General features: G+C 49.3%; 1 protein-coding gene across 1 annotated transcript; it reads right to left on the bottom strand.

The window, feature by feature from the left end:
* Positions 1-410: 410 nt before the first annotated feature.
* Positions 411-13,188, bottom strand: CD2 (CD2 molecule). Its single transcript, XM_032302299.1, has 5 exons — positions 13,066-13,188; positions 12,642-12,941; positions 8,135-8,383; positions 4,652-4,774; positions 411-1,190 (listed from the first exon to the last, which is right to left on the bottom strand). The coding sequence occupies exons 1-5, from the start codon at positions 13,124-13,126 to the stop codon at positions 892-894; spliced, it is 1,032 nt and encodes a 343-aa protein (XP_032158190.1). The 5' UTR covers positions 13,127-13,188; the 3' UTR covers positions 411-891.
* Between the last annotated feature and the right edge of the window lie 1,921 nt (positions 13,189-15,109).

Genomic DNA, 15,109 nt, shown 5'->3' on the forward strand with positions numbered 1-15,109 from the left:
GGGACTTGATGCCCCAGAGGTGACTCTAAGCCTGCCCTTTGCTGATGTTTAATAGCCTCACAGTACCTGCGGGAGTCATAATTCCCTTCTTACCAAGGATGATTCTACAGACCACTGTGACTAGGTCTGAACCGTCAAGGAAGTAAGACCCAAACAATTAACATTTGCTGGTGCTTCTTGGTCACAGTCTGCATGTAGAGGTTTCAATGCATTAGACAAATCTACCAATAGCTTGTTGGGCCAGCTTTGCAGCCGAGACCTGGGGAACATGTTCTGGTGGCGTGATGGGGGGAGTTGGTGGTCCAGGTGAACCGGGGTGACCAAACTTGATCCTGCTGTCATACCACCCAACCTCTTTCTCACCCAGCAGCTTGCTGCAGCGTTTCTTTCTACAATGAGCAGACACTGGGTCAAATCAAAGCTTTTATTTCACTTCTCCCCTTAAGATGGTGGACAAGTGTTCACTAGGCACAGTAGAAACCCAGCAGTCTCTCTCAGGCAGGTTGGCCGCTTGCAGCGAGCCACAGGGGTGGCGAGACATCTCCTGTCTGTGCATGAGCCAAAGGGGAGGCGAGGAGAGGTCTAGAACTCTGTGCTCGGTGGCCCGTCATCGCGATGCTAGCCCTTGAATTGCTAGCCCTTCCTGGCATGATGAGGATCTGGGAGGAGGCCAGAGGCTCCAGGTGTCTGTGCACGTGGAGGAGCTGGGAGATGCGGGCACAGCCTTGGCCCACAAGCCCAGCTGGCGATAATCCTAAACCGTAGAATGCACTTGATACAAGCGCAGGTGCAGATCCTGCGTGGCGGGGAAACTCCACCGTGCCTTCATGGGAAAGAACAGTTCCTATCTCTTTGAATTTGAGGAAGGGAGCACCATGCCAGGTGACAGAATTATGAGTTTTCAGTGGCCCCGTGGGGAGGTTTTGGTTGAACTCGAGGCCTGGGGAGGGGAGGACCTTTCTGCTGGTGAACTTGTGTGGCCGACGCAGGAGGAGCCTTCTTCTGCGGGTGGTGGTGGACACGGTGGCTCGGAGGTGGGGGCCGAGGACAAGGGGCCTGGGGCCGATGACTAGGTGGTGGAGGAGGCTGGCACACAGCTGGGTTTTGAGGAGCTGCTCCTGAAACCTGGCGGGGCTTCTGGCGTCTTTCCTTGGAGGTTACTTTGCATGTTCTTACCTCCAGCTCTTCATCTGCAATAATAAAACCTTTGAGAGTTCTCTTGGTGAGACAGGGTCAAGGTCACGATTTATTGAGTGTAGCACCTACCTACGAGATGTCATGCTAACTGTGTGGGGGGAAGCAGTGAGGAAGCAGAAGCCACTCTAACCCTATACAATTTCCAGGTCCTGCGGGGGAGACAGAAGCACCTACCAGCAGGGTAAAGTGAGAGCCCCAGGCTTTCGGGAACTCAGGAAACCAGAGGCAAAGAGGCAGCTAGAGGCCTTTGTGCCTGGCTGTCCCGGGCATGGAGAGGGCGCTCAGATCTCAGAGCCCTGCCTCTGGAGACCATGCCCTAAGAGCACCTTGGGGTTAGAGCTCTTGGGATAGGAGCTCCAGAATCAGAGGGGACGTTAGTGGCCACCTGCTTTCAGGTGGGTTTTCCTGTGAGCTCTGCCTTTCATGCAGTTCTTGCTCTAAGACAGCCCTCATTCTGGTGAGGGGTTGGAATATAGGCAACGGGCCCTTTAGCCCTCAGAAACTTGCTAGTTTCTCAGAAATTCATAAGCAAGCTCCATCCTCTTGGGCTTGGGAGGACAAGAATTTCTTGGCCTATCACCCCTCTGGGATTTTCCATGATATGTGACAGCAGTCCACGGAGATGGGCCCATAACTCCCAATAATGCGGTTGTTCCTTTGATGTTTTAAAATAACACGGCGGGGGTGGGGGTGGTTAGGCAGGGGTGTCTGGGTGGCTCAGTGGGTTAAAGCCCTGCCTTCGACTCAGGTCATGATCTCAGGGTCCTGGGATCAAGCCCCACATCAGGCTCTCTGCTCAGCGGGGAGCCTGCTCCCCACACCCCCCCCCCCCCCGCCTGCCTATCTGCCTACTTGTGATCTCTGTCAAATAAATAAACAAAATCTTAAAACAAACAAACAAACAAACTACACAGGGAATGCATGAGGAGGCTCAGCTTCTCTAGGACTGAAGGGTCCCTCTGGCCCTCCAGCCTCCGCTGGGCTCCAAGGATGGTGTCCCAGTCCCTCTGTCCAAAGCCTTCCTTGCAGGGCTCCCGAGGGAGTTAGGAAGAGAATGTTCTCCTGGGGCCCGTGAAGTGTCCCTCGCGTTGACATGGGCATATTCAGCTTAGGAGCCCTGGTCCCCTCAGAACATGGTCCTGTAATTTCTAGTGAGGATGTCAGGAGCACAGCCTCCTCTGAGGGCTGGAAATCCAGGCCTTCGGCAGTTTCCACATGAAGACTCAGAGTCCAACGATGTGGCTGTGACCCAGGAGGGCCAGGGTGCTCTAAGCACAAAAGGTAAAGGGCACAGAAAGAGAAAAACACATCGTCTACGCCATCTCTGATGCCCCCAAGGAAGCTGAGGGCGGCCCGGGAAGCTGTGGAGAGGACTCTGACCCCAACCAAGTCCAGTTCCCCGCCATGTGGTTTTGGAGAAGCCTCCTTCATTGCGAGGGAGCTCGGGCTGCCCATTTGCTTGGGAGTCTGTTCACCCCCTGTTCTGTACATTAGTCCTTCACACATTTATTGCCCACCTTCTAGATTTAGGAGCCATTGCTAAGTAGCAGCAATGGCTCGGATACAAGGCAGTGACCGGACAAGATACTTGCCCTCAGGAAGCCTAAAATCAAGGGACTGGAAGCAGGACTGCGAACCACAATGTCAGTCTCTGGTAAGAGCCCAGAGTCACCAGAGAGGTGCAGACAGAGTCCCATGAGCTCTGGAGGGAGGAGTCGAGGACGGCCAAGCGGCCAAGCCCGCAGGCTGCATTGCACAGACAGGTGAGATGTGGCTCTCAGCACCCTGCCTGGCAGAGCAGGACCAGGGAAGGGCCCAGCGTGCCCACCCTGGTCACGGCCACTGCCCAAATGTCTGCTCCCGGGAATTACTCCAGGCCTAGTGTCCTCCCTCATCTCACCTCCTGGTTCTGCACCCAGGGCCCAGGCTAGGGTGAAGCGAGTAAGGGAGCCAGGGCACATAATGGAAGGCACTCACTTCCAGGGGTGAGCAAGGGCAGAGTGGGGGCTGAGGGTGAATGTCTCCTTCAATGGCTTGGAACTCCTTGTTTGTCTCACCCTAGTCCTGACTCAGCCCACTGGCCATAGGACCTGGGGGAAATCATTTAACCACAACGAGCTTAAATTTTGTCATCTGTATGAGTATTATCTATCTCAGAAGATGACTTGGGAAGTTGGATACAAAAATGAATGCAAAGCATTATATTGCAGAGGTTAGTCCCTGGCCCAAGTGATCGCTTTGTCAACGTGAGCTAATTATTGTGTTGAAAGCTGGAATTGCCTTGTCATGGGCTTGGAGGACTATGTGATCATTGACCCTCAGGCAATGGAGGAAGGGCTTTTGCAAGAGGACTTGGACAGAAAATAGCCTGAACAGGGCACAGAGGCAAGGGAGCCCTGGGTGCCCACAGGACTAACAAGGAATTCTGTTCCATTTGGACAGAGAGTACTGGAAAGATGGCCATGGAAACATGGCACCACGCTGGGGGCAGTGACCCGAAGGGGACCCAAGGTGCGAAGTCTGAAGTAAGGAAGCCAAGTCCAAAGAGGGCGTAAGACCACCCCTGCCTGGGCAAGTTCAGCCCAGGTCCTTGTTTGGGTGGTGCTGCAGGCCACCGCCATGGGCGTCCTGGGCCTTCTCTAGGGAGAGACCCAGACCGAGAGGACCCAGTCCTGCTAGGAATGTCAGATTGCACAGAATCCGAGGGGACTGCTTGCCTGGCTGCCTGTCTTGCTGTGGCTGGATGTACCCTGCGGGGCCCACCTGCAGCATGGGGTCCTGGCACCCCCAGAGTCTGCAGGGACAGCTCCTGTGCCATTCTCTGAACTCACTGTCTTGGGTGGCCTGTGCTCCAGGAGCCAGCTCCCTACTTATGAGCATGACATTTTCATTCTTGCTGGGTTGTTGGATAGGCCTGATTTGAGGAAGAAATAGTCCCAGCGCCAGCACATCCCCTCTGAGCACCGAATTGAAAAGGGGGGTAAAACTCCCTGGCTTTAGACCTCATGTGCCCTGTGGGCCCCAGAAATTTTGCCTGTGTTCCTAGGAGCGTGGTTCTGAACACACCTTGCCCCCCTCCTCCCCCGCCTAAAGGGAGGAAGAGATGTTTGCTTATGTTTTGAAGCCAGTCATTCTACCCACGTAGAGATGTGTGGGTCATTCAAAATATGTCCACACAGGGCTTCAACCGAGCCAGGCTTGGTGGTGGATTCCAAGGGGCCAAGCAGGATCCGGCTTCTCAATGTTCTCCCACTGTCACCATGGAGAATTTGTTTTTCAAAGATCAAGCTAACCAGAGAATGGAAAAACCTGTAACCGCCGGTGATAACCCTTGACATTCTGAAACTCCCCATCTCCATCATTTTCCTTCTAGACTTGCAGTGTCATCCCCATGAGTTGTTTCCATGGGGATTTTGCTCAGGGCCTGCTATGGGACAGAAGCGGGGGACCTTACCATGTCTCTTATCATTCTGTTTTCTCCTCTTGTTGATGTAGAAAATGAGTAGTATCACAAAGACGAAGAAGATGAGACCTCCTCCACAGATGCCAATGATGAGATAGATGTCCAGAACCTTTGCTGCGAGAGGGACAGAAATGGACAGAGGTGAGGGGCCCTGGGCCGAGGGGTTGTTTCATGGCTCTGGCCAAGGACTTCCACCTCCCACGTGAAGGAGATAAAAGAGCCTCCTGGCGCTTTTCCACCTCAGAAAAGCCAAACTCAAGAAAGCTGTTGGTTGTGTTGATCTCTGAAAGGGCACAGAGTCTGGGATAAGCCCCCCCGATGGCTCCTGGGGTGGGGGGCTGCTGCTCTGCGCTGGAAATGCCAAATTCTTCGTGTGCTGGGCATTGCCCATCACCCTCTGGCCCCCTCTCAAGGAGCATGTCACAGAAGTTTTGCTCTAAGAAGGAGTTGAAGGACAATCAAAGGACACTTTGCAGACCTTCAGTTGCCGCACCTCAATGAGGGTAACCACTCAGTGTACAAAGAAATGGGTTTGAAGCCATTGCCTCATCTAGGCAGGAGCTGTGTGAACTTTGGTAAGCTACTCCACGTCTCTGAGCCTGGTCCATTTGGCATACAAAGGAGATCAGGAAACTCGCATCACAGGGTGGCTGTTGGAGGTCAATCAGATAATGGATGTGAAAGTGCTTTGTAAACTGTAAAACAACACACAGAGGCGAGTTCTGGCTCTTAGTAGAGCTCTGTGCACCAGTGTTTCTGGGAGCTGTGTCCCCAGGAGAGGGACTGGGCCGCCTGCCTTGGTGAGTCAAGCGCAGTTAGAGAGGCCGCAGCTGGGGCCGGGTGTCAGGGGACTCGTGCATCTAGTCGACAAAGTGGAGCTCAGCCAGCATCAGAAGGAAACCCTCTTCCAGCCAAACATCCCTCGGAAGGCCCCGATACACGCAAATCCCGGAATGAGCCCTGGGAGTAAGCCAGAGGCCCCCAAACCAAACCCAACAGATTTTCCAACAGCAACAGTCTGTTAATTCTCACTTTCGTTCCTCACCTTATTTCCTCTCCGCCCCTCTCAGCCTACCAGTCACACCACCTCCCCTGCTCTGTGGACAGAGGTGCTTCCACTAGAACATTCCATGGGACCAAGAAAGCACTGGGGTCCTTGAAGGCTCCGCAGGCTGGAGCCAGGGGCTGCAGGAGTCTCTCTCCGGCTGACCTTCCCAGGGTCTGACCTGGTGGGAATAGGTCAGAGAGCACGGGCCGGGCCATGCAGCCTCCGCTCAGCAACTCTGAGTCCTCGCACCGGGGGGCCCCACACCTCTGTCTGGGGGCACTCATGGAAGTGGAGGCACGCCTCACACTGTCTATTCACAGGTCTGTCCAGCAGGGCCCTTCACGGCCCCTGGGGTGCTCTCGGCAGGGAACATTCCAGCTGGTCTCAGAGGAAGCTGGGGCTCCATCATTCAAAACCACATCCTCACCATCTCTAAATCCAAGCCTATGACTTCCTGCATGCCCTCATGGAGGTCATGCCCCCATGAGTCCACATAAGGTGGTCTTTTTGTATCCACTCCTGCTCCTCCCTCAGTGCCTTGGTGTCAAGGGTATGCTCGCTTTTGCTGAGTCAAATGGGTGATCTTTTCCTTGCCTCTCCCCGACTTGGACCATGAAGGTGATCCCTTTGAGGGTCTTCAAAAGCACGTGCCCCTCCCCCACCCCCCCCACCCCCCATCCCCGATGCACAGAGATTTCTATACTGGTGGGATCTGGTTAGAATAAACATGAAGAAATGGGTTGCCAAATAAACCACAGGAAATGCAGTTACATTTGAATTTCAGATAAACAATGAATAACTTTTAGTAGAAGTATGTCCTTCCCGGAAGGGAGAAAAGAGGCCGTGAAGTCAAGGAAGGACAGCTTTGCTCACTGCGCCTTCATGATGGGGGGTTATGGAGTCATGGCTGGTGGGCTGACATGGGGGGTGAAGTGATACCCCTCTAAGCGTGCAATGGGCAGCCTCCAAGATGTCCCCCCAAAGCCTCCAGGCCCCTGGTATTCCCATCTTTGTACAACCCACTCTTATGCACATGGGCTGGGCTTACTGAGTCGCTCCTGAAGAACAGAATATGGCAGAAGTAATGGGATAGTACCCCTGAGACTAAGTTACGAATAGACCTTGGCGTTTGCCTTGGGCACTCCCTCAGGCTTTCTCTTAACCTGCCCTGAGGACAGCTAGTAGCCATATTGTGAGGCGGCCCGACGGTCCCTGAGAGCAAGCCCTGATGTGGGTCTTCCCTGCGCAGAGCTTGGACCCAGCCCACCTGACTTTGGTCCCGACTGGCCTCCTGGCTGCAGCCACATGTAAGGGCCACAACTGCCCGGGGAAGACTCTCCCAGACTCATGACTCACAGAAACTGCAAGAGAGTCTCTGGTGTTTTAAGCCACCAACAAAGATAATTTGTTGTGCAGGGGCAGATAACTCCTTCAAGGCCTATATAAGAAAGCCTCACGTCTGATTCCATACCAGCTCCAGGGCTGTTACCTGAGGTAACTCAGCAGCCATCGTCCCTGTAGAATCTCAGGGCCTCTGGCTGAGGAACTACATTTCCGTGTTCAGTCTCCCTTCAGAAGGGTTAAGCAGACAGAGTGCCAGACGAGGAGACTGAGGGATCACGTGGTTCATTCTCTTTGTGGACCAGGAGGCTGAAACCCAGAGAGGAGAAGGAACTCGGACATGGTAATCCCACTGAATTTGGACAGACATGAACTAGAAGTCCAGGCCTCTGGTTCCCAGAGCTCCCCCTACAGCAGGCTGCCTCTCACACTTCACTTCCGGGACTCACGTCAAGCAGGACTCTGGGGGATGAGCTTACACTCCTGGGTTTCAGGATTTCCTGACATGGGGCTGTCAGCTCTATGGCAAGAGGAACATTGCCTCACCGTGTCTACCATCCTCCCTGGCCTTGAGCTCATTCTCTCTCCATGCCCCTCACTTCTGGATTTCTACTCTGGCTCCTGATAGGAGGTCCTGCCCATCACCCCTCTGGAAAGCAATCTTTTTTGCTCCCTTTCCCATCGTTACCCTGGGAGTTACAATCCTGGTCATTGACTACCTGAGGGACCTTGGGCAAATCAGTTGACCCCTCTGGGAAATGGGGGTTTGCATGAGATAACCTCTACAGCTCCTTCTAGCTCTTCAACTAGGCAATTCTTTCTCCCAGAAGAGGATCTTTGTAATTCTCCAAGGTGACATGATGCTCCGTGGAGCCCACGATGGTTAACCATAGAAGACCACCTTCTGTGTCCTCCAAGCCTTCCCTTAGAGGTTTCTAGAAGGAAGTGTGTTCTTAGCTCTCACCCTGAACCCAGGCTGCCTTCCAGCCTGGAGACCCAGGCACTAGAGTGAGTCTCCGCCCTGGACCTGGTAGACTGTGTTTGCGAACTGAGCTCAGGATTTCTGACCAGTGCTTGCCACGCACCTGAACAATTGATGGTCATCGTTCTGCTTTGCTCACTGACGTTGTTCTTGGCTGTGCAGTTGAATAACATACTCTGGTTGGTCATCCACCAGTTCATGGCAATCTTTCGAGAAACAGTTTTGGCCATAGCATTAACTACTAGTCTATTATCTAGATGCAGGATTAATTCGGGGCCAGTGCCACTTCTTATCTCACAGGTCAGGCTCTTATTGGTACAAGTCCAGAACATCACAGGTTGTGAAACCGCCTCTGGGGGGGAAAAAAAAGATCCAATTCATATTAGCTAATTTTTCAATTTTAGTAGACCTACTTATTAACAGAGGTGGGGAAACAGAGTTAGTTTGGGACCAGGGAACAGTTTCCAAGACCAGTAGCTATTTTTAAAAATCCTTTTTATTTTCTTTTTTTGATATAGCACATTCAGCACACATTTTTTTTTGTGTGAAGTTCATAGCTACAGTACATGAGTAAAAAAAAAAATATATATATACACACACACACACACACACACACATATATATATATATATCGCAAGTGTTTATGTGCTATTTTATACCTTAAAATGTTTTCACTTACATGATATCGTTTAATCCTAACAAGCAGAAGAGGTTGATGTTTTCTTGTCATTTACAGAGGCCATACCCAAGACCTGGGGTTAAATGGTGGACTAAGAGCATCCACTAATAAAGGACAGATCAGGGAGGAGCCCTCTCCTCCAAGTCCAAGTTCAGGAGCATGGGTACCGTGGTTAACATGCCCTGATTCCCACAAGCCCGAGGCATGGGCAGTGCTTCAAAGCAGCATAGGAACCCTAGCCTGGAGGCATCCTTCCATGTGGGGTCTGGGATCTTGGTCCCAAACGAACCCCACCCCCACTCATCCATCAGGTCTTGGGAGCAGAGGGCTGGGCTGAGATGAGTGGGCACCAACCTCTTTCCCCACCCAAAGCGGCTCCGCCCTCTACTGTGCCTCAGTGGACCTTAGGACCTTATCTCTAAGAGACGGATAATAAGGAAGACATGCTGCACCTGTCCTAACAGGGACAACATGTGACAGAACCCTGGGCAAATCGTTAGGTACTGACATTATCGGTGGCCACTGTTATGTTCATAATCCTAAACTCCCTGTCTCTCTTTTTCTGACACCATAATATGCCAAGGCTGTGGCATGAAAGACAAAGCCCTTGGCTTCAGATGGGGCCCACCCAAATCCTAACTCCACCACTTCTTAGCTACTGTGACCTCCTCCTTTTTGTTCTCTTCTGTCCTCCGTATAACCCTTACTTTCCCCGGGCTTGCCACCTTTCTCTCAATTTCTCTCCATTCATTATGCAGCCAGATGGCCTCTTTTTCAATGCTTCTCTTCCTCCCTGCCTTCCAGACAACGTATCTTCTCCATGGACTTTCCACTCAGCGCACAGAGAAATGGGTTTCAGATTTCATTTCTGCCCTAGTATATCTGCATGTAGAAATTCATTTTCCTTCCCATCCCAAGATTCGGTGTGATCCAAAACGAAGAAGATGGAGAGTCTACAAGGCAGTCAGTATAGAGTCTAGGGGTCAAATCAAGGTGTTTACTTGCCTCTTCAAAATGGAATGAATCTTTTTTCTATTTATAACGGTGACATCCAATCATTGTAAAGATTGATCAGATGCAACAAAATGTTTCAAGATTAAAAATCACATGCAAGGGCGCCTGGGTGGCTCAGTCGGTTAAGCGTCTGCCTTTGGCTCAGGTCATGATGTCAGGGTTCTGGGATCAAGCCCCACGTGGGGCTCCCTGCTTATCAGTCCGCTTCTCCCTCTGCCCCTCCCCCTGCCCCTCCCTCTACTCATGTGTTCTCTCTCTCTCAAATAAAAGAATCTTTTTTAAAAAATCACATGCAATTCTACTACCAGAGCCAATAATTCTTAATATTTTTATGTATATCCTTACAAGGTGATTTCTATATATAATACCCACATAAGTAATGTTTTAAAAACTAAAACTGGATCATGATTTTGTAGTCTGCGTACTTCCTCCTTACAGATGATCTATTATGAAATTCTTTCCTTTATGAGCATCAATAAATATTCACCTCTACCATCTTTTTAAATGATGTATTCTTAATTTAATGAATAAGTCTGTAACCACTGGGGACTTTGCAATCCTTTCCAGCATTTCACTCATATAAGCCACACGACGATGAGCAGGCTCTTGAAGCCATGTCTTTGGACAAGCTCTCTCTGTAAGGTGGCTTCCCGGAAGGGGCATGGCTGGATCAAGGGAGGGCACATCACATCGATGAGAACTCCTTAGTTCTAGGTTGTTAGGATTTATTCATTCTTCCCCTAACACATGCTTTTAAGAGGGTTTCCAGTGCCTCTTCAGCCAGTGGCAGCAGTGCCCTCATTAAGGAGATACAGGTACAGAGACCAAAGCTACGAAAAGCATGAAGAAGCAGGGGTGGGGGAGGGCATTGGCACTGCACAATGGGTATTGGGTCCGAGGTGCTGGGATCTTTGCTTAGCTGTCTCATCGAATATCCCATGGAGTAATTATTACAAAGAGCAGACTCAGAGCAGACATGTGGCAAGTCATGGGGACCAGACCACACACTGAATTAAGATGCTGTGTGACACTGGCACACACAGACACACACTCAGCAGGCGGCTGTTGTGTCACAGAAAGATCTCTGTCTTTGGGCCAAGGAATGTGGGGTTTATTCTGGGGGTGATGAAAATGTTCTAGTCAATTGTGTGCCAGTTGCACAACTCTGTGAATATACCAGAAGCCGTTGAATTGTACACTTTAAGTGGGTGAACTTCTGGTATGTGAATTCTAGCTCACTAAAGCTGTTAGAGGGGGAAAAAAAAAAATGTCACTACCCTTGTTAAGACAAGCCCTGGATTTGTACCCTGACTCTGCTCCTGTCAAGCTGTGAGACTTGGGAGAAGTCACTTCTGTGTCCCTGTAGATAATAAGAGGATAATAACAACTAGCTCTCGGGATTGTCAGGAACCTTAAGTAAGATTGTGGAGCAAAGCACTTGACACCAAGCTGGTAAGCCCTTATCACTGCCTTACTAGACAAGACATGTGAGGCTCATGTTCCAGAAGGGAGCACTGGAGCCCATATGGACAGGAGTCATGAGATCTGGGTTCCCAGAGCCTGGAAGCAGCCCTCTTCCCGCTCCATTCTCCGTCCCGCCCCATTTCTGGAATGTGCTCTCCATTCAAGGTTGCGGGGGACGGTACCGAGAGTTGTCATTTGCCCCTGGAACGGGCACATCGGGGATCGCTGGAGCGGAGTCTGCTGCCAGGCCCGTGTGCTGAGAGCAGGGCTGGAGGGTGATCCTGGGAGGGGGACGCAGCCCTGGTTCTAGCTCATTTCCTGTGTGAAGCACAGAAATACTGTTTTTTGCCCACTGAATCTCTGGTTTGTGTTCATGCGGGCGTTCCAGTCTCCAGATGCTTCTTCCCCTTCTCACTTCTTCTCACCCCCGGCCAAGTGTTCCTAGACTTTGAATTTCAATGTAATTTCCATTTCACTTTCTCTTCCTAGCCTCCTGCACCCAAACCATCTTGCCCATCTTTTCTCCGCCCAGTGTCCTAGGTATAATCTTACTTTCTTATGTTGCAGACACCCCTTATCGACTCCAGGGGCCCTCAGGTTCTGGCTGCGCATTAGGGTCATCTGGGGAGCTTGAGCACTTTACTGATGCCCAGGACCCATGCCGGGAAATTCTGATTTAATTGGTCTAGGCTGGGCCCTTGGCCCCAGTAACTTTTCCTAGTCTCTGTTGACTCGAACAGACTACCTGAGTTTGGAATCCCCAAGCAGCGCCCCCACCCCCCCCCACCCCCCCACCTCCTTTGGACAGCGGCTGCAGCAGCTCCCTGGCTTGTCTCCAGGACACAGGCCAGCTCTCCCAGGGCATCCCATACATATGGCCACACCTGGTGTGTTTTCTACAGCTAGAGCAAAAGCCATCTTCCTCTCTTGATCACCCTGATGGTGAGCAGATCTGAACCAAGGGCTGTTCATCTTTAAATTCATAACTTCCAGCCCCTTCCTGCCATATAATGATTCTTCCAGGGCACCCTGGTTTGAAACATCTCTGTGGATGGAAGACCTCCTGCTCTCCAGTTAGTCTGCCCCACACCCAGCTTGCTCCTTCCTCATCTTCCCAAAATGACCACTTTTCCCTTCTGCCCACCTGTTCCTCTCCTCCTGATTGATGCCACCTTAAAGGAGGTTCTACACGCAGATCACATCCCCGTAACCAGTGAGGAGAGCGTTTTAGGCGAAGAGAATTGTGGTTCTATCAACTGCGTATTTCCCCACATGGAGACTCCATCTCTTCCACAGGACGGAGCCTTCACTGAGGTGGGAGAGATGCATTAGATCTCTTTTAGGGATGCCCCCAAGGCCAAGATCAGGCTGGACCCACTCCATAAATGCTATTCCCCAACTTGCTAAAGGGCACCCAGACTGGGATGGAGGAATTTGGGGAACAAAGACTTACCTTGAATTATCAATTGAAATGTTTCGGTCAAGATATTCTTTCCAATTTTATCATATATAGTCACCTTGTAGGTATCATGGTCCTCTGTCTTTAGCTGTTTAATTCTCAGAGCTCCGTTTGTTGATATTTTATATTTTCCAGATGCCTCTTTAGACTTGCCCCCTTTGAGTTGTGCAATCCTGGTTTTTCCGCTTTCCCATCGTATATCATCTATACTATCATTCATTTGAAAATTAGAAATGTTCAGTTCGAAGTCAAGACCCAGGGTACCCCAGACAACCTTGTGTTCATGGGCTGCACCTATAAAAAAGCAAGACAGTTCCTGAGATCTTGAGATGCACAGCCAGAGAAAGTGGGGCCACGACCTCTGACTCTCAGGCTCACTTTAGCATGCTCACTCCATTGGAGACCCCCACCAACTTACCTTTGGTAGAAACGATGAAAATCAGAAGGGAGCTGGTGAAGACTTGAGAGGCGAGGCTCATCTTTAGGGTTAGTTTCCTTGTTATGACTCTAAGCTCTTCCTGCAAAAGGAACTGAAGTGAGACCAGAGGAATCCACCCTCTGAGAGCTGAACCACGTGCCTCTTTTTTACTTCTTTTACAGTTAGCATAAAACACACAGACACACACATACACACACACACACACACACACTCAGCAAACCAACCTGCTGATGGGCTCCTTTACCAAAGCAGGTGTGTTTATCATGCGTGGGTGTCTTCTTATCTCATTTTAATCCTCACAACAGTTGGGTGGGTTTTGTTACCCCACCAAAGAGAAAAGGAACCTAGAGGCTAAGTAAATCACTCAGGATCCCCCTTCAGTTAGCAAGGAGCCAAATTTAACCACGCAGACTGCTTCTATCCATTCCCCTATGCTGCCTCCAACAAGGCGTTTTTTACATTGTTTTTTCCGTTCTAAAACAGTTGTTTTTTATGTTCTAAAATTCTTTGTGATTAAAAGGACACATAAATGGACTCTCAGCTGTAAATGCTTGAAATCCCCAGATCTTACATTCAGCACACATGTTACAACTCCACTGAAATTCAGTTAGGTAAATGAGAACCTGTTCCCAAGCAAACAAAAATAGAGCTGGGGAATACTATCCAACTACCAGAACGAATCATTCAGAGCATTTACGATGGTTAATACTACAGATGGTTAAGGAAAGGAAGAGATAAAGAGAAAAGGGGAAGTGACAGAGGACTCAGAGGGGAAAAGGGAAGAAATCTGTGATTCAGGGAGCGAAAAAAAGTGAGGTATTGGATGCGCTCAGGAAAAAAAAAAAATGCACTGACAGAGCCAGCCACGGCAAAAAGGGACACCCAATGACAGATTTCCAAAGTAAATGTCCAGTTTTGCGCTGGACACAATTGATCACATAAAAATGGGGCATTTATTTATAGGCAAAGAAATGGACAAAGGGAAAAGACATGGTGGAAAATATTTGCAATATATATGAAAAATTATTAATATCCAAGAACATAAATTATACCTATTAGTAAGAAAAAAGAAAACTCAGTTTTTTAAGTGGGCAAAGATACAAATGAACAGTTTGTAGAAGAAATGTTTAATAGAAGAAATGTCAATAAACTTATGAGAGGACATCTAATATAGCCGTGAAATACCATTAGCACCACCAGATTGGCAAAATTAGAAAAGATAATAATTTACATTATTGACCAGATTATAGAAAGAAACATGTGCCTTCATACAATATTGAAGGGACTATAAAGCCATACCTCATGGGGGATGGAATTTGGCAATTTCTGCAAACTTTAAAATATATATATATATATGACACAGTAATTTTAATTTGAGAAACTATCCTACACAGATATTTAAATAAATGTGCAAAAATTCTGCTCAAGGACGTCTGTCATAGCATTTTTTTGAAACAGAAAATTGCAAACAACTAAAATGATGGTAGATTCACATTATGAAATATGGTATAATGGTTCAAATAAAGAAGACCAAAAAGTGACAATTATACTGTATCACATCACCTTATATAATTAGTGTATACATGGGAAAAAGTCTGGAAGGATTCATGCTGAACTTTTAACAGTGCTCCTCTTTCAAAATTTAGATGTCAAGGAGGCTGATTCAAAATTTGTACTTTTTATTTTACCATCTTCTGTGAACTCAGAAATCCTGGTAACCAACACGTTATTTTTGTAATGAAAAGTTATTTATTTGTTTATTTATTTTAAAATAAAGGATACTCCAGAAGCATGTGTTTTCAAAGTGTAGGCAGGGTTGGGTCGCCTGGGTGGCTCAATCAGTTAGGTGTCTGCCTTCAGTTCAGGTCATGATCCCAGGGTCCTGGGATCCAGTCCCACATCAGGCTCCTTGCTCAGTAGGGACCCTGCTTCCCCCTCTCCCTCTGCCTGCCGCTCTGGTTGCTTGTACTCTCTCTGTCTGTCAAATAAATAAATTAAATATGCCACTTCCTGACAGTACACG

Source organism: Mustela erminea, chromosome 10 (genome assembly GCF_009829155.1).
Source record: "Mustela erminea isolate mMusErm1 chromosome 10, mMusErm1.Pri, whole genome shotgun sequence".
Taxonomy (NCBI): Eukaryota; Metazoa; Chordata; class Mammalia; order Carnivora; family Mustelidae; genus Mustela; species Mustela erminea.

Coding starts and splice junctions, on each gene's coding strand:
- CD2 (XM_032302299.1), bottom strand. CDS start 13,126: ATGAGCCTCGCCTCTCAAGTCTTCACCAGCTCCCTTCTGATTTTCATC. Junction 8,384..12,641: donor ATTTCAATTGATAATTCAAG/GTAAGTCTTTGT, acceptor TTTCCCCCCCAG/AGGCGGTTTCACAACCTGTG. Junction 4,775..8,134: donor GATGACCATCAATTGTTCAG/GTGCGTGGCAAG, acceptor TCCCTCTCGCAG/CAAAGGTTCTGGACATCTAT.